Source organism: Cyprinus carpio, chromosome B12 (genome assembly GCF_018340385.1).
Source record: "Cyprinus carpio isolate SPL01 chromosome B12, ASM1834038v1, whole genome shotgun sequence".
NCBI classification, from domain to species: domain Eukaryota; kingdom Metazoa; phylum Chordata; class Actinopteri; order Cypriniformes; family Cyprinidae; genus Cyprinus; species Cyprinus carpio.
This window is the reverse complement of record NC_056608.1, coordinates 19,343,729-19,360,531: the sequence shown is the minus strand read 5'-3', so window position 1 is coordinate 19,360,531 and position 16,803 is coordinate 19,343,729. Positions and strand designations below refer to the sequence as shown.

General features: G+C 36.8%; 2 protein-coding genes across 9 annotated transcripts in view; one reads left to right on the top strand and one right to left on the bottom strand.

Annotated features, from left to right (window-relative positions):
- Positions 1-13,417, top strand: part of LOC109073873 (serine/threonine-protein kinase LMTK1-like) — a 51,587-nt gene extending 38,170 nt beyond the window's left edge. For 2 of the 3 annotated variants that reach the window (XM_042735891.1, XM_042735892.1), the window contains exons 4-14: positions 2,471-2,550; positions 3,302-3,420; positions 4,017-4,104; positions 4,967-5,100; positions 5,681-5,765; positions 5,949-6,070; positions 6,275-6,424; positions 6,843-10,347; positions 10,447-10,591; positions 10,682-10,891; positions 11,480-13,417. In XM_042735891.1, coding sequence (XP_042591825.1) covers positions 2,471-2,550; positions 3,302-3,420; positions 4,017-4,104; positions 4,967-5,100; positions 5,681-5,765; positions 5,949-6,070; positions 6,275-6,424; positions 6,843-10,347; positions 10,447-10,591; positions 10,682-10,891; positions 11,480-11,508 — 4,667 coding nt within the window. In that variant the 3' untranslated portion in view covers positions 11,509-13,417. Of the gene's footprint in view, positions 1-1,018; positions 1,939-2,470; positions 2,551-3,301; positions 3,421-4,016; positions 4,105-4,966; positions 5,101-5,680; positions 5,766-5,948; positions 6,071-6,274; positions 6,425-6,842; positions 10,348-10,446; positions 10,592-10,681; positions 10,892-11,479 lie in introns of those variants that run through there. The other variant, XM_042735893.1, reaches the window with a different exon arrangement.
- Positions 13,203-16,803, bottom strand: part of LOC109073870 (brain-specific angiogenesis inhibitor 1-associated protein 2-like) — a 53,776-nt gene continuing 50,175 nt past the window's right edge. For 5 of the 6 annotated variants that reach the window (XM_042735902.1, XM_042735894.1, XM_042735895.1 and 2 more), the window contains one exon: positions 13,203-15,358. In XM_042735902.1, the coding sequence (XP_042591836.1) occupies positions 15,232-15,358 (127 nt within the window). In that variant the 3' untranslated portion in view covers positions 13,203-15,231. Of the gene's footprint in view, positions 15,359-16,019; positions 16,048-16,803 lie in introns of all 6 variants that reach the window. The other variant, XM_042735899.1, reaches the window with a different exon arrangement.

Genomic DNA, 16,803 nt, shown 5'->3' with positions numbered 1-16,803 from the left:
GGAAATGGGAAGATGGATAATCATCTGGAAATTGTTATTCGGTTTGGATTTGTAATGACATTTTGTTGTGAGCAATAAATTTCTCTATAATTTTTGAAAGTGAGTTTGTAAAGTACTGGACTGGACATGAGAAAAGGAATTTTTGGTGTCTTTCAGCTGTAAACAACAAACATACAGTATGCCAATAGTTTGCGTTTTTCAACCAAGCTAATGCTAACCTGCTGAAGCATTCAGTTTGAGCTGTTAGCTATGTTTTGGAACATTGTAGCAGATTTCTAGCTGACCTAAACTGGTAATTAGCTGGCCTAAGTCAGTCAGACCATGTTCGAAAAACAGCCTGAATACCATAAACTAGTACGACAAGCTAACAGCGAGGTTGTCTCCAGCTAATGGTCATCTAGAAACCAGCTGTCCTGTTGCAAAACACAGCTCAAACTGGATGTTCTAGCAGAATACCAGAGAATTATCAAGTATTGATTTTGTTTAATACAGTGTTATTTTACAATACTATTTATATCCTGTTGTATTATTAATTAATATTTTGAATTAGCTTATAAGTTTTAGTCATTTTTAAAATATTATTACAAATATTACTTCAAAGAATTTAAAAAATATTACTTCTTTTCACGTTTTTCTGTGTAGATAAATTTGTTTCTCAATTTTAGTTTTAGTAATTTTAGTACTTAAAGCACTTAATTTTGTCATTAATTACTCACCCTTATGTCGTTCCAAACCCATATGACCTTCGTTCATCTTTGGAACACAAATTAAGATATTTTTGATGAAATACAAGAGCTTTCTGACCCTGCATAGACAGTAAAGCAACTGAAACGTTCAAGGCCCAGAAAGGTAGCAAGGACATCGTTAAAATGGTCCATGTGACATCAGTTTTATGAAGCTACAAGAATACTTTTTCTGCACAAAGAAAACAAAAATAGCTACTTTACTCAACAATTTTATGCAAATAATTTTCATTTTTGGGTGAACTTGTTTATTTTAGTTATAGTTAAGTTTTTCATCTAATATTGATATTTTATTATACTAAATGCTATTTTTAATAGTTTTACTTTGAGTTAACAATAACAACACTGGTGTAATATTTGAAATTGTTCTTTGTATTTGGCTTTGCGCTGCTAAAGTTTGATATAAACATTGATTTGATGCATAACTGATTTTCACACAGTTGAAACCCAGGCAGTTTGTAACAATATCTTCAGTTTCTTCATATATTCTGTACTGTTGTTTGCAATCCCACTGTAATATAATATTTATTCTGATTTGTTGTTTCCTATCCCGCACCCACATCAAACATTACTGATTTGCTTACCGGCCATTTGCTTTCCCAGTCTCGAGCTAGAAACCTCAGGAATAATAGCATTAGTGTTTCCATCCTCTCAGTGGTACCAAGCAGCACCGCCGGCATGACAAAGAGCCCAATTCTTCCCACCGAGGGCTCTCTGAGAATGAGCAGCCTCTACAACACCACATGGGCGTAAAATATGGCTGCTGCATAAAAAGGGGACAGAGAGTGAGACAGTATGTCATACACACTGACAATAAACTGTCTGTTCGTGGGCACGATGAGGTGAAAGAAAGAGAGAAAGGGACTGTTATGGCTTTTTGAGATGATAGAGATATGCAAGGATCTGTCAGACGAGAGGTTGAATGGTACAGAAAATCACTCATCAAATCCATCCCTACTGCGGCAGTCTTCTGCTTTTCAGAAAATATGAATTTTATGAAGTCTGATAGTTTACGGGAAGATTTTGAACTCTTCAGACAGTCTCTTGAAATTGATTTTGTGCCGTTTAACATCACTCTTGCACAGAAGATCGCGCACTGCTTTTTGGAGAGGATATTTGGAGGATAATTGTCTTGGAGGAAAATCTTGACGAAACTTCACTCAATGTACTTGCAATGCTCAATTGTGCACTAAGGGTGTGTTGGAACGGTTGTCAACATTATTCATAGTTTTGTTTTTGTTTTTTTGTAGATTTTTTTAAATCTATTTAATCAAAGTAATTTAAATGTAATACATTTTTATCAGTATTTTTTCTTTTTTTTCAGTATTCATCTTGTATTAAATAGGGATCCAAAATTACAAGAGAAAAAGCTAAAATTCTGCATTTTTCCAATATAATAATACAATTTTTCTATTTAATAATTATAATGAATAAATATAATACCAACATATCATAAAAATTATAATGATGACAGCAGCTTTTAGAATTTGAGAATGATCCCAAAGACAACTTGTGCTTCAAAAGAAGCAAAGAACATCTGTAAAACAGAAATATTTATTCATGTTATGTAATTTTTCTTGAATCAAATTCTAAAGCTTTCTAGATTTCATTAGATATTGAATTACAAATCTGACATTATTCCATTGGTCCAGTTGCTAATTAATGTCTCGTTCTCTGTCTCTTGCTCTCTATCTCTGTCTTTTTATTTCTTGATAATCCTCTTTTAGTCCAGCTCCTGAGATCCACGGATCTTGGCCGCCACAGTTTGCTTTATATAAAGGAGATTGGACATGGCTGGTTTGGCAAGGTAAGTGTAGTTGGTTTATTGTTTGTTTGTTTTGTATGTTTGTGCACCTCACAGACATGAACGCCCTAAGCGTGTTCTGCTACGGATCAAACATTTAGCTCTGTAGTTTAGTCCCAAGGATGTGAAAATATCTTCCAAGCTGTTTTACCTTAGTAATACTCAAGCTTTGATGTTGGACTAGCTGTCTTGACTGTTTCCTGGCAGAATTTGATGATATTTCCGTGTGTAGCAGTGAATTCCAGAAGCTCTTTAGTATTTCATGGTTATAACTGTGCCTCATTCATTCTCATTCTTTCTCTCTTTCTCTCTACTTCTTTGTCTTTTTGTAACACACATACATAAACACACACACACACACACACACTACCCCAATTACCCCAACTTTCCATTGAATGGGTATGTCCATCTGTATGTCTGTCTCTCTGTGGCTGCATGTTTATCGATGTCTCATCTGGTTTCGTGTTGTTTCGTCTTTCTGCATTTCCTTTTGAGCATCTTTTCGCATGATTCCTGGACTTGATTTAAACCTTTTTGGCTTTGTTTGTGTGGAATATCTGTCTTCCATTTCCTCCCTTCCTTCCTGTGTACCCATTTCCTTTATGTGCACATCTGTTCATGTCTATCTGTGTCACCCTGTCCATAATTGTGTGTGTGTGTTGTCCATTTTCCCACTGTTCATACCTGTATGTGTTTCTGTTGTCTTTCCCTTGTGTGTTTGTGTATCTGTGTGTCGGTGGGATGTTGTTCACAGGTATTGTTGGGGGAGGTTCACTCTGGTCTCAGCAGTACCCAGGTGGTGGTGAAGGAACTAAAGGCCAGTGCTAGTGTGCAGGACCAGATGCACTTTCTGGAAGAGGCTCGGCCATACCGGTAAACAATCATGCATTATTTCATTTATATGTTTTATTACATCTATTTTACAAGAATAAATAGGGTTTGAAAAGTCATACTGTAGGTTCAAACTCCTCCTAGGGGGACCATATGAAAAATTTACCTGTTGTTTAAACTAAAATGTCTGCTATAATTAGTAATTTGTAATAAACACATTAATTAATGTACCGTAAGACATTAAATGGATAGTTTACTCAAAAATAAATGTTTTCTGATCATTTACTTACCCTCAAGTTGTTGCAAAATCCTTTATCCAAACAAATTATCTTCCTTAAAAAAAAAACATATATAAATTAAAGAAGGTTGAAAACCATACAGTATATTGAAAAATGAAAATGAAAGTGAAAGGGGTTTAAAACAACACTGACCCTATTTACATTTATTTTATGTACAAATATTCTGGGGGGGGGGGTTCTACAACAGAAAGAAATTCATAAAGGTTTGGAACAATATTAGGGTGAATAAATGATGGCAGAATATAAATTTGTGGGTTAACTACAGTATCTCTGTAATATGAGTGTGTAGTATGATTGTGGGATATTGTAGTGATGATTGGGCTCAAACTGTTTCTGCAGGTCTCTCCAGCATCCGGCTCTAGTGCAATGCCTCGCTCAGTGCACAGAGGTCACACCCTACTTAGTGGTCATGGAGTTTTGCCCACTGGTTAGTCCATTATTTTATTTTATTTTATTTTATATTTTATTTTATTTTATTTTATTTTATTTTATTTTATTTTATTTTATTTTAAATTTAATTTTCAATACAATTTTATTATAAAATTAAATTTTTTTATTTTTTTATTTTTTTATTGTATTTTTTTTAATTAAAAATATTAGATCTTTATATCTTGAGGGAAGACATGCTATTATTTTTGTGACTTATGCCTGGTGTAGAAGGAAAAAAAAAACAGGTTAAAAAAATCCCATAGGTTTCCATTGAAGGAGGACATATCTAGACACCACAATATGATGGATAATTTATAGAATCTGGCAAGAGAGCAAATATTTTAGCAAATTTCAGCTATGTAAAAACAGTCAATTTTGCTGCTTGATAGTGCAAATTGGTATTTGTTATCATATTATTTTTAATTTATCCTAATAAGAAAAGGTTGTTTGTTTTAAAGATATTTTTACCGTTAACTTCACTTTTTAATCCCTCTGGTTATTTACCTATAGGAGCTCATGAACCAGAAGTCTCGCACATTCAGAATCAAATACTTCAGCATTGAAAAATAAGGTGGAAATGCAAGAGTCACAACATGATAGTGTGCTTCTTTATTTCATATCAGTCTTCTCCTGTTATTGCTTACCTAGGTCAAATGTGCAACAGCAGGTTTTTTGAAACAGAACTGCCCTTAGCAACAACATCAAACAGCTGCCCTTACAATGTCTTGCTATATATCGCCCCCCAATGGTTTAGCTAAGGAAAATCAGGCTGACAGCACACTCTTTTGATGTTTATGCATACTGAATTTATGCCTTACCTTTGTGTTTTAGCATGTGTTTTATGTGTTCCATGTCAACAGGGTGATGTTAAAGGTTACCTGCGCAGCTGCCGGGCAACAGATTCCATGACCCCTGACCCCTTACTACTTCAGAGGATGGCATGTGAGATCACTTCAGGCGTGCTTCACCTTCACAAAAACAACTTCACCCATAGGTCAGCCAACACTTTTATATTTATTTCAACATTCTATTTTAATGCACAAATCTATGTTTATAGAATCCGAAATCTTTAGAACCAAAATATCTTTTTTTTTTTTTTTTTGTCATTCTCAAATTGAGTACTGGAAAACTGCTAACAGATTTAACAGTATGAGCATGAAGCTAACGAGTGTGAATATCTGCATTGCCTGTTTCCTGTCTCATGGTTTCTCCCTGCAACAATCTCCTGATGCTGCCTGAGTGTTTTTACTCCACTCCAGCATCAGTGATTTTGTTGCCGGGGGTCACCACACTTCTACAAGCAACTTCAACATGTCCTTGCCAAGATGCTTTGAACAGGTTCCTGAAGAATTATTTTTGGAAAGTAACATCACAATGCAGTAAAATGATGGCTATTTCAGGCAATGCATCTGTCATACTTTGTAACTGAATGTTAATTTTATGCATGCTTGCAGTTTTGTAAATGACATCCAGTTATGTTTGAGCTAGCAATATGAAATCATTTAGGCGGTGTCCTATTTTCAGAAGGTGCTTATCATTTATTTATTTATTTTTGGTGCTCTGATTTTCTGCAGTGATCTGGCTTTAAGAAACTGCCTGCTAACCTCAGACATAAAAGTTAAGATTGGAGACTATGGACTAGGACACAACAAGTACAAGGTGTGTACACTTAAATCTATACATTTTTATCTACTAAAATGTATCTATAAAATATCTAATTATGAATAGTCATACAAACCTGAATTTTAGATTATATTCATTTAGTAGTTGATTTTGTGCTTTTTTATTTAAAATGTGGTAAGTGTATTCATTAACTTGTATTTCACGTCTGTTCATCCCCAGGATGACTACTTTGTGACATCAGACCAGACCTGGGTTCCCTTACGCTGGATTGCCCCTGAACTGGTTGATGAGGTTCATGGTAACTTACTGGTGGTGGACCAAACCAAGGAAAGCAACATCTGGTCAGTACCTACAAAAGAGGCCACAGCACAGAGCAATTTCTTGCATCTGTAGAACATGTTGAATTTAGGCCTTTATTTTGCAGTTTAAGGAAGAGCATACTGCCTCCTAAATAAATAATGTTTATTATAGATATCAAGTCATTATTGATGGATGCATTATTTGCTGTTAGTTACCAAAATACTTTGTTTCTCTCTGTACATAAGGTCACTCGGTGTAACAATCTGGGAGCTGTTTGAGTTGGGGAATCAGCCGTACCGCCATTATTCAGACCGACAGGTTCTCAGCTATGCTGTAAAGGACCAGCAATTGAAGCTGCCCAAGCCACTTCTTAAGTACCCTCTTTCTGACCGCTGGTGTGTGTCTAATAAACTTTATATTGCTCTTCTTACTCTTTTTATTAACCATTACCTAGAGTTAGAGCCTTGAATTTTCATTCTGCTAGAGCCTTTCAATTTTCTCCTTACTCTTTTCGTGTCCTTAAGTAAAAACTCTTTTAAATTTGTTGTTTAGATAGTACTCTAGGTCCAACACTGCATTAGATATTAATATATTATATAGTTTATAGATTCATCTCAATCTGTAAAATGCTATCTATAAAAAAATCTTAATATTATATGCAGTGTTACTTCTCAAGTAAAGTCTTGTTTTAAGGATGTTTAGATTTCTACTGAAAAATAGATTTAAAAAATAGCTGATTAAGGTACTTTGGAAGTGAAAGTGACTTAGTGACAGTTGCCCTAAAAGTGTATGTTTGTGTTTCTGTATCACCAGGTATGAAGTAATGCAGTTCTGTTGGCTTCAGCCTGATCAGAGGCCCAATGCGGAAGAAGTTCATCTGCTGCTTAGTTACCTATGTGCCAAAGGAGCCAGTGAGGCAGAGGAAGACTTTGAGAGACGCTGGAACTCCATGAGACCAAACACAAGCCATGCTAATGTCCATGGAGCCGGTGCACTAGCAATCGACATGCCCATGTCATCCACCACTTCCTCATTCCCCCTACTGGAACAGTTCCCCACTGGAGATGGCTACCATTCAGAATCTGGAGATGACATCTTAACAGTTACTGAAACCAGCCATGGCCTCAACTTTGAGTACAAGTGGGAGCAGGCACGGGCTGAACAACACTACCATTCTTCATCCACCTCAGGCACTTTGGGTCAAGGCAGTCCCCATTGTCAGGAGGTCTACTACCCTCCAGGTGGAATAGTGGGGGGCTGTGCTGTTGAAGGACTCGCCCTAGGGGTTTCTCCTTCATATTATGAGTCCAAACAAATACACACCCCTGGTGTGGTACCAGTCCTGAGTGCTCACAGTCCATCAGTGAGTACTGAGTACTACATTCGCATCGAGGAGCCAGTACAAAGCAATATTGATATGAACTTCACCCTGTGTGCTTATAGCCCAGAGTTTGGGGGCAGCAATGGAAGCTTTCTAACAGGTAGTGGAGACTCTAGGGAGTGTATGAACTGTCCCCCAGAAGCTAAACCTGACATTTATTGGTCAGCGGATATCCACAAAAGCAGTGCCTATGATTCCGACACCAGTCCTGCTATGTCTCTAACTATGGAGCCTCTTTTGGGCCATGGTAGCCCTCTTAGAGCATGGGAGACTGGTCACTATGTCTCATACAAAGACAGGGACGGAGGTTACTACTATGAACCATCACCTCCTAAGATCATGGACCACTACCTGATACGAGACCCAGCAGAGCCTCCAGAAGAGAGCTGGGGGTCCCGAAGCTTAAGACAGGCACTTGGGGAACTGGAGGAGCCTTTAGGTGTCTCACCATCACTTGGAAGTCCTCCACAAGACTATGCTGATCCTTACTTGGAGAACATTCAAGGCTCCATTATAGGAAAGAACGTTACAGGAGGATATTATGATATGATGGGCCCTTTGAGGAAGACTATGCCAGGTAGCCACTCAGTTTGTATTGACATGGCATCAGGTGGTGCTATATTTGTAGGACGAGATGACAGCGACTCTGAGGAAGAGGAAGACATATTTGTGGAAAGGCGAGCAAGAAGCTGGTCCACCAGCAATCCAGCAAATACAAACACAAGGACCTTGCGTCAAAGGCAGGGGTCTTGTATCCAAGATTCATATGCAGATTTCCACTACACTATGCCGATGACTGATGTTGAAGATACATGGCCAGAAGAGCAGACCCTGCCGTACCATATGGCCAAACCGGTTGACTTCTTAGAGGCAACAGTCAAAAGCAACACTTGCCTGGTGCATGGAAGACATGTACCTTCAAACCCTTCACCTGAGTGCAGCTCGTATATCCATATGTGCCATGAACCCAGAGAGGCTGAAGTATATCCCGTGCCATGTTGTCAAGCTTTGAGCAGTTCACATTTTGTAGATCCTCTAACAGGAACACTTGTGAGGAACTGCTTCATGATTGACTGCATTCCAGGGAAACCCATGACATTGCCCAAAAAAGACCAACATCTAGGCCAAGCACCTTTATCTGCTGGGCATATAGTTTCCAAAATAGAGCCATCATGGGAAGGTGCCAAACAGTTTGATGTCTCACAGCAGTATGTGGATATTGCGGTAGGAGAAACAAACTTGAAGAAAGAAAAAGCTTTGCATGAAGATGCATTTCTAATGGATCCCAAAACTGAAATTATTGCCATTACTCCACAATTGGAGAAATCCCAAGCAGAGTTACCTAAATCAGAGCCAGAGTCAGACTTAAGCAAGACAGCGGACAGTGGTGTGGACCATGGACGCTCTAGTATCAGTCTGGTGGAGATTGATGACTGCAGCGATGATGACATTACTGATGTAACCTCAGGGATTTTTGGTGGCTTTACCATTGAAGTAGAAACTGATGACTACATCAATCCAACATTCAAGTCCTTACAAAAGCAGGTTGGTACCCCAGACTCCATGGACTCCATTGACATACCATCTACAGCATGTTCATGCGAGACACTCAATCCTGCCTTCATCCACCCATCAAGCTCTCCAAAGACAGTAGACAGTGGATATGACACCGAAAACAATGAATCTCCAGAGTTTGTCCAAAAGGAACCCCATGAGCTGCAAGACTCTAAGGTTTTCATCCAACCCTCGGGAAAAGTGACATCTGGGTCTAACTTTGAACAAGAGATTATAAGGGCAGAGGATGAGAAGCTAGAGGACAACATTGATACTGTAATGGCATTGTTAACATCTGAAAGCAATGATGGAGAGCTGAAAGCGCTGAGTGATAAAACTCCATACAGAGATTCAGCCTACTTCTCTGACTATGATGTCGGGAAAGATAAAGAAAGCGAAGAGGACATCAATGAACTCGAAGATCAGAAAGATGAAATGGAGGAAATTATAGATAAAGAGGAGCTACTTCCTCTAAAAAAGAATGCAGATGAAGATGAATATCTTTTGCCATCTACAAAGGAAAGTGAAAAAACTCCTGAAAACTCTCATGATGTGACTTCAGTTGTTCCATCAAAGATCATTGAAGGTATGTCTGGTTGTGACACAATCAGTAGTGTGTCTCTGTCATCTCCTGATAATGAAGTGTCTACCGTAAAAGATCATTTTGATGATGATGAAAATTTTGGTGTAGATTCAGATCTTTCTGCAGAGCTTGTACCATCGGAATCTGAAGGATCTAATTTAGATGCTTTGCTTGGTCCCGATGTAAAGCAAGAGCAATCTTTCAAACAAGTAGGCAGTGAGGATAGACTCGACCAAGTCACTAGGTCTCTCGACCAAATCACTTCTGAGGGTGATGTTGCAAACACCAATATTCCAGAGGTCCTTATTGATGAGAATGAAGAGGGCTTAGTCAAAGATGTGAGCTGTATCATTTTGTCCGAAGAGGAAATAGCATCTCAGAAGGAAACGGCAGAAAGGAACAGTTCCCCTACACATGAGGGACTGGAATCCAGGAGTAAGGACTGTGAAGAAGGAGGACGCAAAAGAAGCTCCACACGTTCTGGCTCTCCTCCCCCTCCACTAGAAGGACGGGTATCTCCCACAGATGGAGAGGAGGCAGATGAGGAAGATGGCGACTCTGAGGATAGCGATGAGTCCGATGAGGAGCTGCGCACTTACAGTATTCAGGATCAGAGTGAAGAAAGCGAAGACGAGATCTTAACCGTACCTATCATTGTTAGCGACTGCAGTGATGCACACAAACTCAGAAGTCTCCTTAAGATACCAACGCTGCTCAGTGATTCACTATCTGATGAAATGGAGAACAAAAAGAAAGTTGTGTCTTTCTTCGATGACGTCACTGTCTTTCTATTTGACCAGGTATTTATTGTCCAGTTATTTCAAGAGGCTTTCAATGATATATTGAATCACATTTGAGTACTTTTGAAGTTTAATATAAAATTATGTCAACCCCACCAGGAAAGCCCAACCAGAGAGCTGGCAGATCAAAGTTTTCCCTTGGGTGGAGAGTCAAGCAAATCAAATGAAAAGGGTAAAGTACAAAACCAGCTGGAAAAGATCAATGCCTCCGATGACTCTTCTGATGGAAACATCTCAGAAGAAAGTAAGATAATTTTTCCCTCTTTTTTGCTCATCAATTTTCAAGAATTTATAACAATAATTATTTACCGTCCTGCTTTCTCTTTGATCTAAGGTGCAGGGTTTGAATGGGAAGATGATTTCCCATTGTTGCCCCTTACCACATCTTCTAAGGGGTCTCCACCGGACATCACTCCAAAGCCGAGCCAAACGAGTGGCAGTACTAAACCTGTGGCACAGGTCTCCCGTTTTACCATTTCTCCATCCAGTGTGTCACGTTTCTCCATCACACATGTCTCGGATTCAGATATGGATTCTGCAGGAGGTGAGACAGCACAAGTTTGAAGCAGTGTTCTTATAATAAACTCCATCAGCATTTTTTTTTTTTTAAGTTGCAAGCCAGTATCATTTTTTATAATCATCATTTTCACAGAATTTTCATGGTCCCTAGAATATTTTGTTGTATGAATATCTGAACATGCCATATATATAAAAAACATTTGGTGCTTTTATCAGAGACTACGCATGTTAGCTTACATGTGCGCGAACAATGCTTCTGTTGCTTGTTTCTGCTTCTTCACTTGCTTTTGCATCTAGAGATTCTGTACTATTTCAGAAGATGCACAATAGTGCCCCCTAATGTATATCAGTGTAAACATGGATTGCTAGACCATTCTGTCAATGGTTCAATTTCATGACTCCAAAAAAAGCTCAAATGAAAATGTGCACAAATTAATGTTCGTTTTCAAGTACATTATGTTTTGATTTTTTTTTTATATTGTCTTTGAACAGATTTGTTCTACAGAAAAATCAGTTTTTATTTTCCAAATACTTTAGATACTCCTGTGATCATTTGCTTGTTAATTAAACATAAATCTAATATAAATGTAATGTTTTTTCCTCTGTTTTAAAGGGAGCAGTGAAGATGGGGAAAGAGAGTGAATCACCATACTACTGCCAACACTGGGCAGCACTGACAGACACTTATTTATTTTGTTTATTTTCTTTTTTTTATTGAAGAGATCACAATAAGAAGGAGGTTTTTATCTCTTTGGAAACTGTTTTGGATCCCCTCAAAGACAGTGCCTCTTCATGTCAGCAAACACTTCAGAGCAGCCCTTTCGAAAGGGCTTTCGAAAAAATTATGTGGGAATGACTAAAACATAATAGGAAACACAAACTAAAATTAAGCGTATTATAAATGAAACAGAGTTCGGATGAATCTGCTTAGTTTATATGGACCTACTGGAAACTGACTGTGACTGTTTACAACATCAGATACTGTATTTTTGGAAAGTGTTAAAAAGACGCTAAAGGTATCACTGCATCAAAAATTGAATGAGCGAAATGTAACAAAACTAAACTGAACTGATTTTTACTGTGAAATATCAATGCAGTGTTGTTTGTCTATAAAAGGAGGAGTTTTAAAAAAGGAGAGGTTAAGTGTTTTATGACTAAAATGAAGTTCACGACACACAGCTGCCTTGTGTTTGTCACCTGCCTGAGAGTAGCATTGTGTTATGGTGACATGGCATTCTAAAACCACTTTTATGATTTTATTAATAATCACGCTAGGATTATTATTATTATCGATTATCTTTCTTCATGATTTGAATGCTTAGTGTTTTAGATAATTTTGTTATTTATTTACTTATTCGGTGCTTCAATTTAAATCAGTTTGCACGAGACAAATGATTTGTCATTTTTTGCTATTTCCCTGTTCATAGCAGAAATCATGTTTCACAGTTTCACTTTGAATATCTGCAGTTAAATCCATAAAATAATAACAAAAAATAAGTCCTTTTTTAATAGTGAAGTTTTAACATGCAGTAGAAAAGTAGAAAAACTCAAAATAATCTCAAAAATAAATATTAAACCATATGTAATTGACAACCTATTATGTAATGGAGGATTTGATGATTTGACATGTATTTAATGATGTATTTAGGGTGACTACTGGTGAAGAGGGACACTTAAATTCAAGCATCATCATTAATATATTGTAGCCATTTGGATCATATTATAAAAAATGATTACAAATTATCAGAAAGTGTTCCAGTTTACCTGTATTCACCCTATTAAATGATGCTGTACATGCTTGCTACCTGTAAAGATTGAAGCTGGGTTGTATTATGATCAGGGTGTTAATCATATACTTAAGAGTGTTATTTATTAGTCAACATGTTTTATATTTCCTTGAACTTTGAAGAACAGATCATTGCTTTTCAGCATTGCAAGCTGGAACACGTCATGTCTAGCTGTTGGACTTGACTAATAGGAACAATTTAAACTGCTGAACAAAATGGACTTATGATATTGTGATTTTTTTTTCTCGTATGGTTGGGAAACAACAAATTGGACGAGATCAAGGAGGACGAGCCTGTGGATGTGACTGGGATCTGTGTACAGTATGGAGGGACTCGATGCTACCTGCACACTTCTGTGCTTAGAACCAAGCATAAATCTCAGTACGCTATTCTGGATATGTTCTGTTCGTTTGCCTATGAAGGCGTTTATGTAATCGTCTCGCTTAGATTGAACTAGACAACAGTCTGTACTATTTTTGTAATTGATTCAACAATTTTAAACTGCTGAAAGATCAAATGGGCACTTGGGAGGTAAAGGGAAAAGATGTGTTTTCTGCCAAAGAAATGGATCAGTTGATGTGGCACAAGCCGGATTTGCGTCCCGTAAATTGTTCTGATTGCAGATTCACAGATTTTTCTTGGGGAATTTGCTCTTATGATGGTTTGGAGTTGCAGTATAATGTTAAGCGAGAGTGTATGTAATTCTGTTTCTCAAATGTGTCACAAATTTAGTGAGAAAAATAAAACGATTCTGTTTGACGGTTCTCTCTTGCCGTTTTTGTTGTTGTTTTAATGTAATTACAACACATTCAACATATTAAATGCTAGATGACAGCTTAAATTAAATATTTCATATTGATGTATTAGCAGGATAAATAAGATACATACACAGGTAACCCTCACTTTTATACAACTGGCTGTTTTATTAGTCTTTCTACACATATTATTTGTTTAATATGACACAAACAAGGAAAAAAACAAAGAAAATGGAAGAAAATACATCTGGTGGAAAAATATCTAATTCCGAAATGGGCTACCAAGTGGATCATACAAATTCTCTATATAGTAATACTCAATTTTTCCATTCTCAATCTGTTCACACACAATATTTACATCATACAGTACAAGAACACACATAATCACTATATAGTGTTCATAATCAGTGAGTATCGCTACATATTTTCATTTGGAAGCTACTCTGAAAAACTGGCGCTGTTTGGTACATACAACCCACTAATGAACTAATTGATGTGGATTGGGTTAATGAGTGAACACAGGTGATACGTGTTACTGAAAGGCTTTAAAACCCTTGGTTTGTGGCACGCGTGTAGAAGAATGAATGAGAGAATAGGCCTAAGCAAGAGTGAAGTTGTTTGTGTGGCAATGTTGAAGGAATGAGTGCTGTTATTAAGAATAAAGTATGAATACTGAGTGGATTTGTGTGGAAGAAAAGATAAAGATTAGGGAGGAGGCTGTGTTTGAAGAACCATCTTTGTAATAGACAGTTTAATTGAGATACAAAATAGAGAAGAGAATAGCTTTATCTATCCTCTTGGCCCTTTTTAGGAGATTTTGAAGTTTTGGTATCTGTAAAAATGATATCAATAAGTGAAATCTCGCTTGCTACATTGGAAATGTGGATTAAAGAATATGGTCAGTATTACCGTTTAGGAAAGGCTGCCGATCTTGGCTGTTTGCTAAAAGTGCAGGTTAAAATGTTAAATTTGAAATTTCAACGTTCGTTTTTACCGAATCACTTCATTAGTTAAATATGTTCATAACACTTGATGTGTGTTTTTCTTTTTCTGTGGAATACAAACGTAAAACATCTAGCAGACTTTGCAAACCATTCTTTTACCTTAAAATAAACAGGCCTACTCCAAAAGGAGAAAAAGTAGGGTTGTTGTAGGTCTTCTGAAGCCAAAAGATTTGTCACATTTAAGTCATTATTGACCAAAAAACTGCACCTTTTGTGTTTGACTTGAACAAGCACCAGAATCATAATAGTGATATAAAATTACAATCTCTACAGTAAAATCTATAATCTTAGTACAGTACTTAATATATCATATAAAATGTGTTAATATCATGTGAAGAGGTGCATTTCTGTTCAAATATAAACTCAGAACAAGTTGTTTCTCTTTTTGGAGGCTGAACCTTGATTCACTACAGGACCTTACATACATGTCTATAATGAGACAAAAACACATCATAGAAAAGAATCATGCTTATATCGGTTCATTTCAGTAGTTTACCTCAATGGACCAAACAGACGTTCTTGAGGTCTTCTAAAAATCAAAAGTTCTTACTAAATGTATTTACATTTGTTAATTTTAAATACACACACACACACACACACACACACACACACACACAAATGGGTTTCTTCCAGTCATAGATAGAAATCAAGCTTATAATGGATCATTAACTAGCAATGGCAATACTTGAATGATCAGAAGCTCAGAGCATCGCCTTCTGTTGCTTTGACTGAGGATTGTGGGAAATTTGCTGAAAGAAGGTTCTGTACAGTAGCTCTAGTCCATGTGACATGCAAAAATGTGTTTGAAACACTGATGTCCTAATAAGAGAGTCGAGATCCAAGGTCTTCGGTTATAATGAGTTTGGGTTTCTGCTTGCTGTTGGAATTGCTTTGTCTTTGGCGAGATGTGAGCGCAAATGTGGTGAATTGGAGAGGATCCATCACTCTAAAAAAAAAATAAACCATAACATCATATAACGGACAGACCTGCTGTTCTTTCTAAGCATGCTATTACCAAAAATCTTGGACAATATAACATGCAGCATGAATTTAAAAAAAGGAGGTTTGAAGCTTAACATTTGGGGGTATAAAAATGGAAGGGAATGGAAATGTGAGATTATTCATGCTTTAAAATCAGTCGTGCTGACTGTAATTCAACTTCAGTCTCTTCCCTGCATCATTTACGCACCCGTGGCTGCACGAAAGATTCATTTCAGAGTCACTATATTGACAGTCATGTCAGGAAATGATCACATCATATTCTGCATTCAAATTGAATTCTTTAGAGAGCCAGAGCTTTATCACCGGCTGAGGAGGAAAGAACCTGAAACTGAAGTAAAAACAGGCCTATACATAATGTACAGAGACCCCCCCAAAAAAGTTCTGAACACTAATGACTGAATAATTGTACAACCATGAAGTATCACAATACATTTTATACCATATTTTTTTAGATATTTAAAACCTAACAAACTACTCTTTGCTTAAAAAAAAAATACTACTTGCTTTGATATTCAATGATGTCAGAAGCATGCAATTTCCTTTGTTTTTACCCCCTATACATTAAAATAAATGATCATTGAGATAAAACTGCATAGTTTACTCACTCAAAAGCGTTCAAATTCAGGAACCACACTGAAAAATGAGAACAGGCCTGGAATTTGAATATTTGCCTTATTTAATGTAAGAAACTATACTATAAATAGTCATATGAATATAAAAAGAAAAAAATCAGTAGCCACTTTCACAGAAAATGGTACAAAACGGTACAAGATCATCAACTTCAGAAGGACAAACCAAAGGAGAGCAACTTTTTACAGTGAATTCAGTTCAGCAGAAGACATCTGAAAGTTTAAAAAATGTTTCAAATTATGGGATCAAATACCTTTGCTTGATTTTTTTTGTAATGTTTGTCTTGTTAAAAATGGAAAATTATAAAATAGCACTGACTACACTAAAAGAATTGTGAAACCGGATTCATGAAATTGTTTTACAATTCCTCTCCCTAATTTTGTGCCCACGTACATTAAATATAATGCGGGAACAGTAAGAGTAGTACTGTATGTTAGTATGTTATTCTTAACATTTCACTGACGTATAATTCAAAACCTGACCATGTTTAATAAGAGTAAAATGAGAAGCACAGTGAAAGCTGCATTCTAAATGCAGAATGTAATAGTATTACATTTCAGATTGATGGTGTTTGCAGTGATCAATCTGAGCATTATGACAACCACAAAAACTGCAGATATTAAGTTTAAAAGAAATCATCAGCTGACAATCACAGATCAATTTAGAGACGAATGAATTAAATTGTTGACAATTTTTATATTCTATTCATGGCAATAACCATAAAGTCACAAAACTCAAGCTAAGAAATGACTACACCGC